The sequence below is a fragment of the Neolamprologus multifasciatus genome, chromosome 19, assembly GCF_963576455.1.
Source record: "Neolamprologus multifasciatus chromosome 19, fNeoMul1.2, whole genome shotgun sequence".
Classification (NCBI taxonomy): Eukaryota; Metazoa; Chordata; class Actinopteri; order Cichliformes; family Cichlidae; genus Neolamprologus; species Neolamprologus multifasciatus.
In genome coordinates this window covers 29298371-29310434 of record NC_140457.1, presented here as the reverse complement: position 1 = coordinate 29310434, position 12064 = coordinate 29298371, and the positions used below count along the sequence as shown (strand labels likewise).

Sequence of the window (12064 nt, the reverse complement as noted above, 5' to 3'; positions counted from 1 at the left end):
CCAGCACCCTGCTGACAGGTACCAGCAGGCCAAGAGAGCATCTCTGGCAAAAACCTTCAGCCAGATGATGGCAGAAGACTTTTTGGTTGGCTTAAAGCCGTTCTGCCAAACTGTCAGTCAAGTCAGGAGGGGTATTCTAAACACAACACACCATTGAACCGTTCGATACAGTGCTTTGGGTTCCGTACGCATATGTATCGAACAATACAAAATTTTTAATTTATTTTATCAACTTTTCTTCTGACTGTCTGTGTTGAGAGCTCAGTGGATCTGCGTTCAACTACTGCGTCTAGGCTGCACAGGATCTCATTCAGATCTGGCCTTTGGAACTATTTTGGTTTTCATGTGAAGTATGACCCTGAAGGTAAGCGCGTCATGGACAAAAGTAAAACAGTATGTCGGATGTGCCAGCAATGCTCAATTGGTGGAAACTAGTGCGTTAGCACAGTTAGCTCGTTAACGTGTTGGCCGTCCAGCCCCACACACGGGGCGATCCGCGGTAACTTGTTAACGGAGATTTGCCGTGTTGTGGCGTTAACGTCATTTCAGATTAACACTGACAGCACTAGTGGGAACACAACGAATATGACTGCACATTTACTCCGACATCATCCTCGTGCAAAGAACCAAAAATTTTGTGTATCGTTGCACCCCTAAAAAATAAAAAAATAAAAAAAAAAAAAAATATATATATATATATATATATATATATATATAGTAATTTATTTATTTAGTAATTATTAGACAAAGACATTAGACAAAGACACGAGTAAACACTTTCTAAATGAAGGTGATTAATTTCAATTTCTTTGATGATTTGATACATATAAGTGTGAGAAACAGTCAAAGGAGAAGCACTACCAAAAACTGATTCAGCTTGATTCACTAATGGCTCACTGCACTGCGGTCGCCAGCTGTGCACTAGTATGACAGTGTTTTAATGTTAATTCACCACTGCCAGCTGTTCTGTTTATCCTGCAACAAACTATTTTAATACAAAATTTGAATAACACAAATTAGTTTGTTTTAGTTTGTTTTGCAGGACGTTTCACAATATAAACATATATAATCTATTAAAACACATTATATATGGTTCAATATGTAATGAAAAATGATTATTTTACATGCACTCTTTATATCTGCGGTTTATTAATTGTCACTGAGCAGCCGTTAGCTTTAAATCTGATCTCTCTTCTTTCCTCCGATGTCTTTCTTGCAACTTTGTCCATCTGTTAGTGAAGTAAACCCTCTTCTCTCCTTAGAAATACAGCAGCTAGACCTTTAGCTGGCAACACACTGTGCAGCAAACTGCACACAGACAATTCGTCGTTTGGTGATGTTGAGCTAATATTAGAAACGTTGCATTTAAAATGTTAAAAAACAAAAAACAAAAAGTTACTCCCTCCAAGCTCACTCTTCTTCTGTGGGGCTAGAAGTGCAGCAATCACAACTTTTTTATTTATTTTTTTAGACGAGTACTTCTGACTACAACACTATCGGCCCACTTTAACCCCCGAGTATAAACTATAAATGACACAGCTGAACTTAAAGTAATGACTTGTTTTGTAAGTGTGAGGAGTAGAAATGTGGGGAGTGAAAGTAAAAAGTTGTCAGAAAAATAAATACTCAAGTAAAGTGCAAATACTTAAATTAGTATTAGTACTTAGTATTAGCAGAAGTGAGTAACAAAGTTTATTTGTGATTACTGTAAACACTGCTTTCTGTAAAACCCGCTGTTGTGTTTTTTGTCAAAGTTACATTGTTAGAAGTTACTTATGAATATTTCTGAAAAGTTAAACATCCAAAGAGTCGTTGGACTTGTCAGTTCCTGTTTTGTGGAACCTGCTTTAGTGGAAGTCGACCCACCTTTGACCACATCTGGTTTAACAGCACAGAACAGGGCGAAATACACTAATGCATAATTTCCCTGTAGACTACAACATAGTTGATATGTGCATGTTTTTAGCCAATGCTGTGATATTTCAAGGTTCATCCGTGACCATAGGAACTGTAAAAAAAATTAATTAATACTATATTACCTGCGAATATATTACAGCTAAGTGCTTGAAATGACAAATACCATCTTTAAAGGGAGCAGTATATTCAGTATATTCAGTATATTCAGTATATTTAGGGCCATTATAATAAAATTGACCCTACCTGCTGTAAACACGACACTGAAGCCCATTGATCAAACAATCAGTCTTAAACCTGCGGTAGTCTTCACAGATATCCTTCAGAGCTGTTAACGACAGCACCAGTACAACAGGAACCAGAGCGATCTCTGGCTGAAAGGCTTCCACAACAGGGACAAAGTTTAGTGCAGCAAGGAAAATGAAGTAGACGTTAGCGAATCGGTGGAGCTGCTCAAAAACATTCTTGGGCAGAAAGGACAGAAAGGAATACTTTGTTGTCCGGATCTTGTTGCTTGTACACAGCTGCAGGAGCTCCTTCAGTTCCTCGTTCTCTGTGAAGGAAGGTACCACAGTCCTCTTCATCCGGTGGTGCTCCTTGGTAGCATGAGGGCAGGATGGCTGCTCCGTGCTGTTCATGAGTCCACTGATCCAGCCGATAATGTTTCTCAATTTGTCCGTAAGCCTTAATTTTCCATGACTGCATACAGCTCTAATCTTTTATTCTGTTCTTTCTTCTTACTCATCCTGCTGTGGAACTGTTTTCCTTTTCCTATCATACCGATCACAGCTGTGGAAGCCAAGGTGGGAATGATCAAAAGACAACTGACAGAACTCACTGCCACTCCTCTAAAGGGAAGCAATGCTGTAAAGAAACTCAAAGTTCAAGTTTCACAACTGCCAGAACAGACCGATCAGATACATCAGACAGCAGAGTCACAAAGCAAAGATTGTTTCCTGACAGTTAAGATCAGATGAGTCCTTCTCCACTGAGCAGTTTTATATTGTTTTTCTGTTTGATTGTAAAATGTGAACTCTACAGTGCAGTCACTGGAAGCCCCCATGCCCCCATTGGCAGAGGTTACAGAAACCATCTATGTAATGAACCGCTGATCTGTACCATAAGTCATCCTTGCGGGTTGTCGAACTATATGCGCAGTCGCACTATTACAGATGTGCTCAGAGGCCCCGTAACGTGGATGGAGCGGTCTGTCGCGGCAGGAATAAGTTGTACAAAGTCCATGTAAGTTACGATAATACTTTGATAAGTATGATAAGTGTGTTTCTAATGTAAGGTATGTTGCTGCGTTTGTATTGTGAGCTGTCTGAAAACCTTTTTATTCTTTACTTACGTTACTTACTTATGTGCTATTTTTTAGCTTAGACATGTGTGTCATGCAAGCTAGCAGCAAACGGGCCGAAGTGTTTAAGTGTTTACCGGAGTTTGCACCCTTGGCAAGCGGACTGAGGTATGTGATGAGAGGTGATCTGTTGTTAGATTTTATTTAACCGAACTGTGTAACCCCTTGATGCTGTTTGAAGTAACCCCTTTGTTTTATTTAATCTGTGACTGTATATCTCAGAATTACTTGTTTGAACTTACCTGAAATAACTTAAGCTCATTGTTGTTATTGCTCATTGTTATAGTTCAAAAGGACTGTACGGTTATCAATTTTTTCTTATTTTATAGTTTTCACGGTGCTCAATGTCCAGAGAATGAGCCGTATGTGGTGAGGAAATAAATGGCTGGTTAGAGACTCTTCTGCCGTTCTTGATGCCAAGGGCTGCTACAATCTACTTTTTAAATGTATATTGTGACTGACAGCTGAGCATGTCTTCATTTGACTGATGAGAGTGAAAGTTGAACTATGGTTGCCATGAGCACAGGATTAAGAAAGCAGTCAGAGGGCTTGAGCACTGTCACTGCTTAGCTTTATAAGATTTGCACAGAAAATCAATACTGCTGCAAAAACAGCTGATTGTGAGCAGAGCAAACATGCAAACTCCACACAGGAAGGCTCGATCAGATGGGGATTAAAATACAGAAAGCTTCACTTCCTGCCCAGCCCACACCTTTACAGGCAGCACTTCAACAAGTTCATTCATTTAGTATAGCTGAAGGTCCTTAAAACAAAAGAGCTCATAATAGACTTCAGGAGGCACAGACAGGTGGGAAGTAACAAAGTATAAGTACTTGGTTACTGTACGTACATAAAATTTGAGCCATCTGTACTTTACTTTTTTCTGCTAGCTTTTTACTTTTACTGTCTACATTTTGAAACAAATATCTGAACTTTCTACTTCAAAACAAACTGGTTACTTTTGGTTCAGCTGCATCACTCACAGCGTTTATACCCTGGAGTTAGAGAGGACCAGAATGAGTGCAGGTGTCCTGTTGTGTTTGCGGAACTACAAAATCTAGCTAGCGGGACAGAAGAGGAAGAAGTACGAGGGGAGTGATGTGTTTTTTAAGTGTCAGGTCACTTTAAATTCACCGTTTCTATCAGCTCAACAAACATCAGCAAACACACAAACTGTCTGCAGTTGTCACAGTGTGTTGCTAGGTAAAGGTACGGTTGCTGTATTTGACAGGGAGAGAAAAGAAAGAGCGCTAACTTCACTCAGAGATGGATCACACGTGGGATTTGTTTATTATCTGTTTTGATCATTCTTCATATTGTGAAATGTCCTGCATACCAAAATATACAAACTTGTGTTATTGAAATGTTGCATGAAAGTACTCAGAAGTTTTGTGCAGGAAAAACAGGTTAGTTTGCAACAATGCAGAAGTAAAGACGTCGATGGGACGTATCAGTTGGTTTTCGTTGTCAGTGGGAGAAACGTTTCGTCACTCATCCAGGTGACTTCTTCAGTCTCAGCTGACTGGTGGAGGCAGCTACGTTTCTCCCACTGAAAACGTCCAGATGAACAGAATCAACTTTTTGGAGATGAAGATGTTGTTGTAGATGTTGGTGTAGCAGAAATTAATTAGCATTTAAGCTGATGATACTTGGATCCATTAACTGAATGACCTACTCTCTAGTATAACAATGGTATAAACACTGTTTACTGTTTAGCTGTGGAGGCAAAGTCACCCTCTACAATATCAGCAACAGAAAACTTATTTTTTTAAATTCTCTTCCTCTGTTTGTGAGCTACACAACAGATTAAAGCTTGCATGAGAATTAGAATAATATTTGTATTCTCATGTGCTAATAGTGTTTTATATTAATATAGCACAAAGTTCACTAAAAGAAGAATTGTCCTTCAAGGAACTAGCCTGTACTCACTTTTACTTGAGTAAAGACGTTTGTACCTTTCACTGGAGTATTTTCTAACACAGGTGTCTGTACTTCTACTTAAGTAAACAAAGTCTGTACTTTTGCAATCTGTGCTCCTGTCATTATAAATAGAGGTGGACCCACAAACACCATCGCCCTGGTAAAGAAGACCCAGCAGTGGCTGCACTTCCTCCGTGTCCTGAGGAGGACCTGGACCAGAAGCTGCTGCTGGCTTTCTATGGCTCTTCAGTGGAGAGCGTGCTCTCCTCCCAGGGTGCCTGGACGTTTGTTACGCAGGAGCCACAGCTGAGAACAGCAAGGCTGCACAGAGGGTCAATAACACAGCCCAAAACAATCATTGGCTGCCCTCTGCCGCCCCTGGAGGCCATCGCCAGCTCCTCTTGTCTCAGGAAAACCAGCCATCAGGCGACCCTCAGACCCCGCCCACCACCTGTTTGATCTGCTGTCGGCGCCTCAGGTCAATCAGGTCCCACAGCTCCAGACTCACTAACAGCTTCTTCCTCTGGGTCATTTGTGCTGTTACCAAACACTACCCCCCACTCCTGCCCACTCATCTCACCAGTCTGAATCCTAATGATCTGAGTCACCATCACTCAGGCCGCTCACATAAGGACTCCTTTTTGTTGCACTTCCAAGCAGTAAGCAACTTTTTCTCTAATGTGTGCCTCACATCCCTCCTGATTGTAAAGATTTCTCCTGATTGCTATTTATATTTTATTCCAGCACAGTTGGTGTGGGGCACCCACTATTTCACTGGAAATGTACAATGACAATAAAGCCCTATTCTATTCTATTCTATTCTAGTCCGTGGATTATTCTTATCTATATTAACGCAAGTAAGAAAATTGCATTTCCTGATGAACTGGTCCTTAAACTAAAAGGTTCACTCACCCACAGAATACTCGAACTACATTGTTGTTAACCTTCTTGTCAAACAAGTAGCGTCTGAAGTCTTCCAGGGCGTCTTTGATGGCGATAATTATGAGAACCACCAGCAGAGGAATCATAGTAATTTCCTTCTGAAAGGCTTCAACCACTGGCACCCAGTTTAGCAATGTCAAGAACAGGAAATAGAGGTTTGCAGCCCTGCAGAGAGGAGCAGAGGGGCAGATTAGTACATGGCAGTAATGTCTCAATCTCATCTCAATAATAGGTTTGAAAACCAAAATAAGTGTCTCAGGTCTGACCTGTGAAACTGCTCGAACAGATTCATGGGAATGAAGGTCAGCAAGGTGTATTTGGTAGTGGAGATTGCATTGCTTTTGTAGTTTCTGGATACACGTTCAGAATCCTGTTGGTGACGCCCATTGCGGGGAAACACCGTCCTCTGCTTCCCACAGACCCTCCCCCGAGGGCTGTGGGCGCTCAGCAAGCTGCTGTTGGGCAGCCCATCAGAGTACCAACCCCGCCTCGAGTCTCCAGCTAGCAGCTGCCGACAGCAACGCTGCACCCAGCGCAGCCGCTCCATCCAGGCTTTTTATGGCGTTTGGCTTCTGTGTGCTTCACGATGATCTTTTACAAAGTCACCATCCTAGAAGGAGAAACGACAGAATTATTATTCTACAGATTACAGTTAAATGTCAATCAATGGCCTATGTAACATTCTTGATATTTATATTGAACTACTTGTTTATATATATATTTAGGTTTAAACCTTTCAAACCTGTGTGTGTGTGTGTGTGTGTGTGTAAACAAACTGTCTTTGTGTGAGGAACGTGGAGCAGGCAAAAAGACAAAGAAATAGAAAGATTTTAGGTTTCTTATGCATGATAACCAGATGAAGTCAGTTTTGAGTGTATTGTGTTGATAAATACAGACGTTCACATGTTGACTGAGTAAAAAGACAAAGTACACAGATGTCTTGTATTTCTTATTAATGGGGTAAAAGCATAATGCCACTGATGTGACACCATGAGAATCCTGCCATTAAAGAAGTTCCCCTCATGTTTCATGATGACACAATGTCAGTTTGGAAATACACGGAAACTCTGAGCATCTGAGAGGAGGCCTGACATGCTAGGACAGCAGAGGATCTCAGTTCCCCATTTGCTGTATAAAAAAGTACGAAACATTAAATAACACTTTTGAGTGGACTGATGGCACATCTACACTCTGAACCTGAATGTGAAGCTAGAAGCATTCCTCCTCACAACAGCAAAATGATACAAAACGAATAAAACAAGCTGGAGGAGGGTTTGAAATGAGAGCGAAAAATGAAAACAAACAAATATGCAATTTTATTTTTTTTTACTTTTTTTCTTTTTTTTTGGTTCAGCCAATTCAGAAAAACACTGAAAAAGTTGTTGAGACAATGTACAGCAAGATGATGTGCAAGCTACTCCAGAGGTAACTGTAGGAGCGACTTTGGCTGATTGTAGGTGAAGGAGCCGGGCTGCCACCAGCAGCAGAGCGCCCCAAAGAAAATGTGTGTTTATTTACTTATTAATGCATTTTAAATACATAGAAATGTTTTTATTCCTTTTCTAAGTGGACTCACCTCAAAAGCACGCTTTTAGTTGCACATTATTGTTTCAACATTTATCAGAGATTGTTAGTTCTTATAAGCAGGTCGTCATCCAAGCCTTAATGTGTTTCAGACATGTTTCCAGTTCAGTGTGTGTCACCTGGCTTCAGACAGACAAAGCTGGGTGTCATCTGAATGATTCTGCCTAAGGGGAGCATGTATAATGTACATTATTAGGAATTAGGCCCAGCGCAGCACCCTCTATAATTAAACTTAGTGTCTGGAGGAGACTCCTCCTTTACATGAACAAACTGGATTAGCTATTATCTGTTAGCCAGATATGATTCAAACACGTTAGCTAATGACCTTTAATACCTACAGCATGCTCTGGTCTCTGTAATAAAATATGATGGTCAACAGTAATAAATGCTGTACTGAGGTCTACCAAGATAAGCATAGAGACGAGTCCACTGTTCTTGCCCATAAGATCATATTAACATTCACTAATGCTAAACCTCTAAAACCTCTGCAGATAATCATTAAGCTGTCTTATGGTAAATGGTAAATGGACTGGTTCTTATATAGCGCTTTTCTACTCTTCTGAGCACTCAAAGCGCTTTACACAACTTGTACATTCACCCATTCACACCCATTCGCACAAGCACATTTCTCTAGGTGCTTTTCTAGATAACATTCACACACATTCATACTCCGATGGACGCATCGGAGAGCAATTTGGGGTTAGTATCTTGCCCAAGGATATTTGGCATGCAGACTAGGGGAAGCCAGGAATTGAACCACCAACCTTCTGATCAGTAGATGACCTGCTCTACCACCTGAGCTACAGCCACCCCCTTTATAACTACTCTCTCAAGAATTTAATTGGGCCAAGGCTGCTGGGTAAAGTTATGGCTTACTGAGTGAATGGTCTGTGGTCTGTTGCCCATTAATAGATAAAAATAGGTCGTATTTAAGATTGAAGGATTAATTAATGGTAGAACTTCTTTGAGCAGTCTTGTATGAATGGGGTCTGAAATACACGTTGATGGTTTGGAGAAAGTTAATTACTGAAGTTAACTGGATGATCCGGGCATGTTAAGGATTATTGAGAATTATTATTATTAATCCTTGTGTCATCCTTAAATTCTGCATCCTTTCCCCACCTTCCTGAAGAAAAATGCACACACACACAAACTCTACCATAAAATCCTCATATAGCAATATTTTTTCTACAAACACTCACACACAGACACACACATCCTCTCTCAATCCATTTATCTGTTTCTCTCAAACACACACGTATTCAAAGCCCATCAAATTTGTTCATACTTCACAGGTTCTGTTATTGAAGTTATCAGTGTTGTTGTGGTTTGCACAATAAATGTTTCCAAATCACTCTCGGGGCTCCCTGGTGCTCACACGGCTCCGTAATATGACTGGCAAAAATACAAGAATGTCAAATATCACCACTTTTCTTTGAAATGAAACCCTGACATGACAGAATACATGGTTTATATACTGAATAGAAGTGAATGGAGCATTTTTGTCCAGAAACGTGTGGAGAGCACTAGACAAAAGTAGTGATGCAACCAAATTAATTGTGTTGCTCATCTTTGACATGTCCAAGACTCTAGTCACCACCAAACTATTTATTATATAGAAAATATTTCGGATTTTGTGAGTTTTTTCAATAAAATACTAACAATTCAAATGCTTAAACTGGCATTTAAATGGTTACAATCCTGAAAATAATTTAATGTTTGATCACTTTGAACAGGGCTCAGTTTAATTGATTTGTTGTATGAGGGTTTTATGGCACATTTTGCTCGTGTACATTGTTGTACACGCCAAATGAAAAACAAAAGGCCTGTGAGGCACAGAAGGCACACACGTTATTATTACTCTCACGTCATAACTTTCACTGTAACTGTAACCCATTTAAACCCTACACTGTAACCTTCTACGTAACCTGACGTGCACCTCCACAGAAATGTAGCTACACGTCGGGTCACAGCACACAAAAATGACGTGCGTGGAAGGTTGCGGTTGCACGTCCTGGTTCGAACCACACAGCGGTTTTTCTACACTACTTCTGCAAAAATAACTGTCCCGTTTGCGGCCTTTCCAGAACATGAGTTGTGGTAATTGTTTTAAACAATTGACCCTAATGACCATGTCGGTTTTACGACTATTAACCTTTACACCACAGATTCATTAAGTCCCCATTTAAGTCTTTACAGTACATCAAATAGAAAATTAACGTTTACTGCTCGGCACCGTTAAGCCTGTTTGCACAACTTAGAAGCAGTGGCGGAGAGGACGGTGGGGGGGGTGTCTTACTGGGCTTAAGCCCGGGTCATTTTTTCAGAAGCCCGGGGTCTTTTGGAGTGTAATTTTTTCATAGTTAGCTGCCTGACTGACAACTGTATGAAACAAAAACTACACACAATATTCGGAGCACATAGTGCACACTGTGGGAATTTACGACTGTGCGTAAATCCCCCCTAATATTGGTATGATCCGAGCTCAGACACTAAGCGACTGAGCGAGGGGGCGGGGCCAGCTGCTGCCTGCGAGTGCGCTGTTGGAGAAACGCAGACAGAGGAGAGCTGAAGTTTGAGCAGGTACCAAAACAAATCATTCGTACTGTACAAATAATGTAAATATGACGGTGAATCAGGAAAGATTGATGTCAAACTGATCACTTGACCCATATTACGTTACTTCTCTTCAAGTGAGTCAACAAATGAAAAGCCGATCAACAACAATGCTGTTTCTTTAGAGAGTCTTAGCTTAATGTGTGTTTATTTCATATTTTCATTGTTTCCCTCCACGGCGAAATAAATCGGTTTCAGTAATGTACTGATATACAAGAATGGACATAAGGAGCTTCTGGTAGATGTTATTTTATATATTATGCTTTGTATGTTGTTCAGTATATTTCAATGCAAAACAAGAGGAACTTCAACACACAGCAGTATATTCACAGTTGAAACCAGATATTTACATATTTTATTTAAATATTACATATTTACAATATCTGGTTTCAACTGTATCATAGGGACTCATGTATCTCGTACCCAGTGTTTCTTTTTAGGTTTGTTATTTTTCAAATTCTATATTTATTAAGTTATGCAGCTTTTTTGCACAACAAGGATAAATAATTATATAAACGTTTCTGAATCTAAATAGTGGACTTTGGTAGAATTAAAAAATAAGTGTAGTGCAGGTCTATGATGATTTTTAGTGCTGCTATCATCTAGTTCTGATTCTGGTTCTGTCTTGGTTAAGTCCTCAGTAGTCCTGATTTTGAACTGTTGCAGTCCTGTTTTAATTCCGGATCAGTTCTGGGTCTGGTTGAATTGGGGTTTAGTCCTCGTGTCTTGATGCAGCCCTGACTTTGTTCTGCCTTGCTGCTCATGTCCTGCACATGTGATATATATTTTTCCCTATATGAAGTCATTCTTTTTTGAACAAAGCTCAAAACAGAGCCAATTAATCTTTCTTTTCTTTTCATTAATCCCCCCATCACACATGCATACTACCATTTAAGGCTAAGCCCCGGGTGCATCAAATGTCTGCCTCCGCCTCTGCTTAAAAGTGAAAGAGACTGTAAAGACTTTAAACGACTCGAAGTTGTGGAAACAGCTTTAAGTGGACGCGACCACAATCAGCTGTACACACTGTGTTAAGCGATTACACAGAGGTATCGATACTCGGCCAACTACAAAAGAAAGTGTCTCCGTCCAGCAACTTAGAGGCCTACAGTTGTTCGTTGCTTATATTGTTGCTACTGTAATGAATGCACAAAGTCCCCGAGTGCGTTCACGCCTCTATCTGAAAAACAGACATTTTCTCCAGCAGTGATCGACAGAAAACACGTACCTGCTGTTTATTTCCTCACGCCGCCCAATTTTAAGTTACTACCAGCAGTAAATGCAGCCTGTAGATTCGGTCACATCGTCGACAGTACCGAGAAACAAAGCAGGATGTGAGAAATTGTCGCTCTGCCACGAAACCTTTCGCTCTACAGCGGAATGTCGTCCAACCGAATTCCCAATGCAAAGGCACAAATGTCATGTTGTCTTCAGCAGGAGCATGTTAGTAGCTTTCACTGAAATAGTCTGCGAACCATCTTTAATCTATGAACCAGGCAGTGTGCTTTTTTTCATCCAAATGATCTGACGGAAGTACTGTGGGAATTCACATTTGCAGCTATCCCCTGAAAATGCTTCCACATTTTCAGCAGTCGCGGCTACACTACATTATTAGGCTGTCATCAGTGTGACAGTTTTACTCGTGATATATCCGCATAAAACATTTGTCCTGGATTTTCTGTCTATTAACTATTTGCTTGAACTCTTTGGAGGCGATTGCGATATTTG

The 12064-nt window shown here is 40.4% G+C and overlaps 1 protein-coding gene across 3 annotated transcripts in view; it reads right to left on the bottom strand.

Annotated features, from left to right (window-relative positions):
- Positions 1–12054, bottom strand: part of atp10d (ATPase phospholipid transporting 10D) — a 45947-nt gene extending 33893 nt beyond the window's left edge. Inside the window, exons 1-4 of one of the 3 annotated variants that reach the window (XM_085143415.1) lie at positions 11565–12054; positions 7713–7884; positions 6403–6746; positions 6107–6301 (exon numbers count right to left, since the gene is read on the bottom strand). In XM_085143415.1, coding sequence (XP_084999541.1) covers positions 6107–6301; positions 6403–6683 — 476 coding nt within the window. In that variant the 5' untranslated portion in view covers positions 6684–6746; positions 7713–7884; positions 11565–12054. Of the gene's footprint in view, positions 1–2160; positions 3112–6106; positions 6302–6402; positions 6747–7712; positions 7885–11564 lie in introns of those variants that run through there. The other 2 variants (XM_085143414.1, XM_085143416.1) reach the window with 2 other exon arrangements.
- Between the last annotated feature and the right edge of the window lie 10 nt (positions 12055–12064).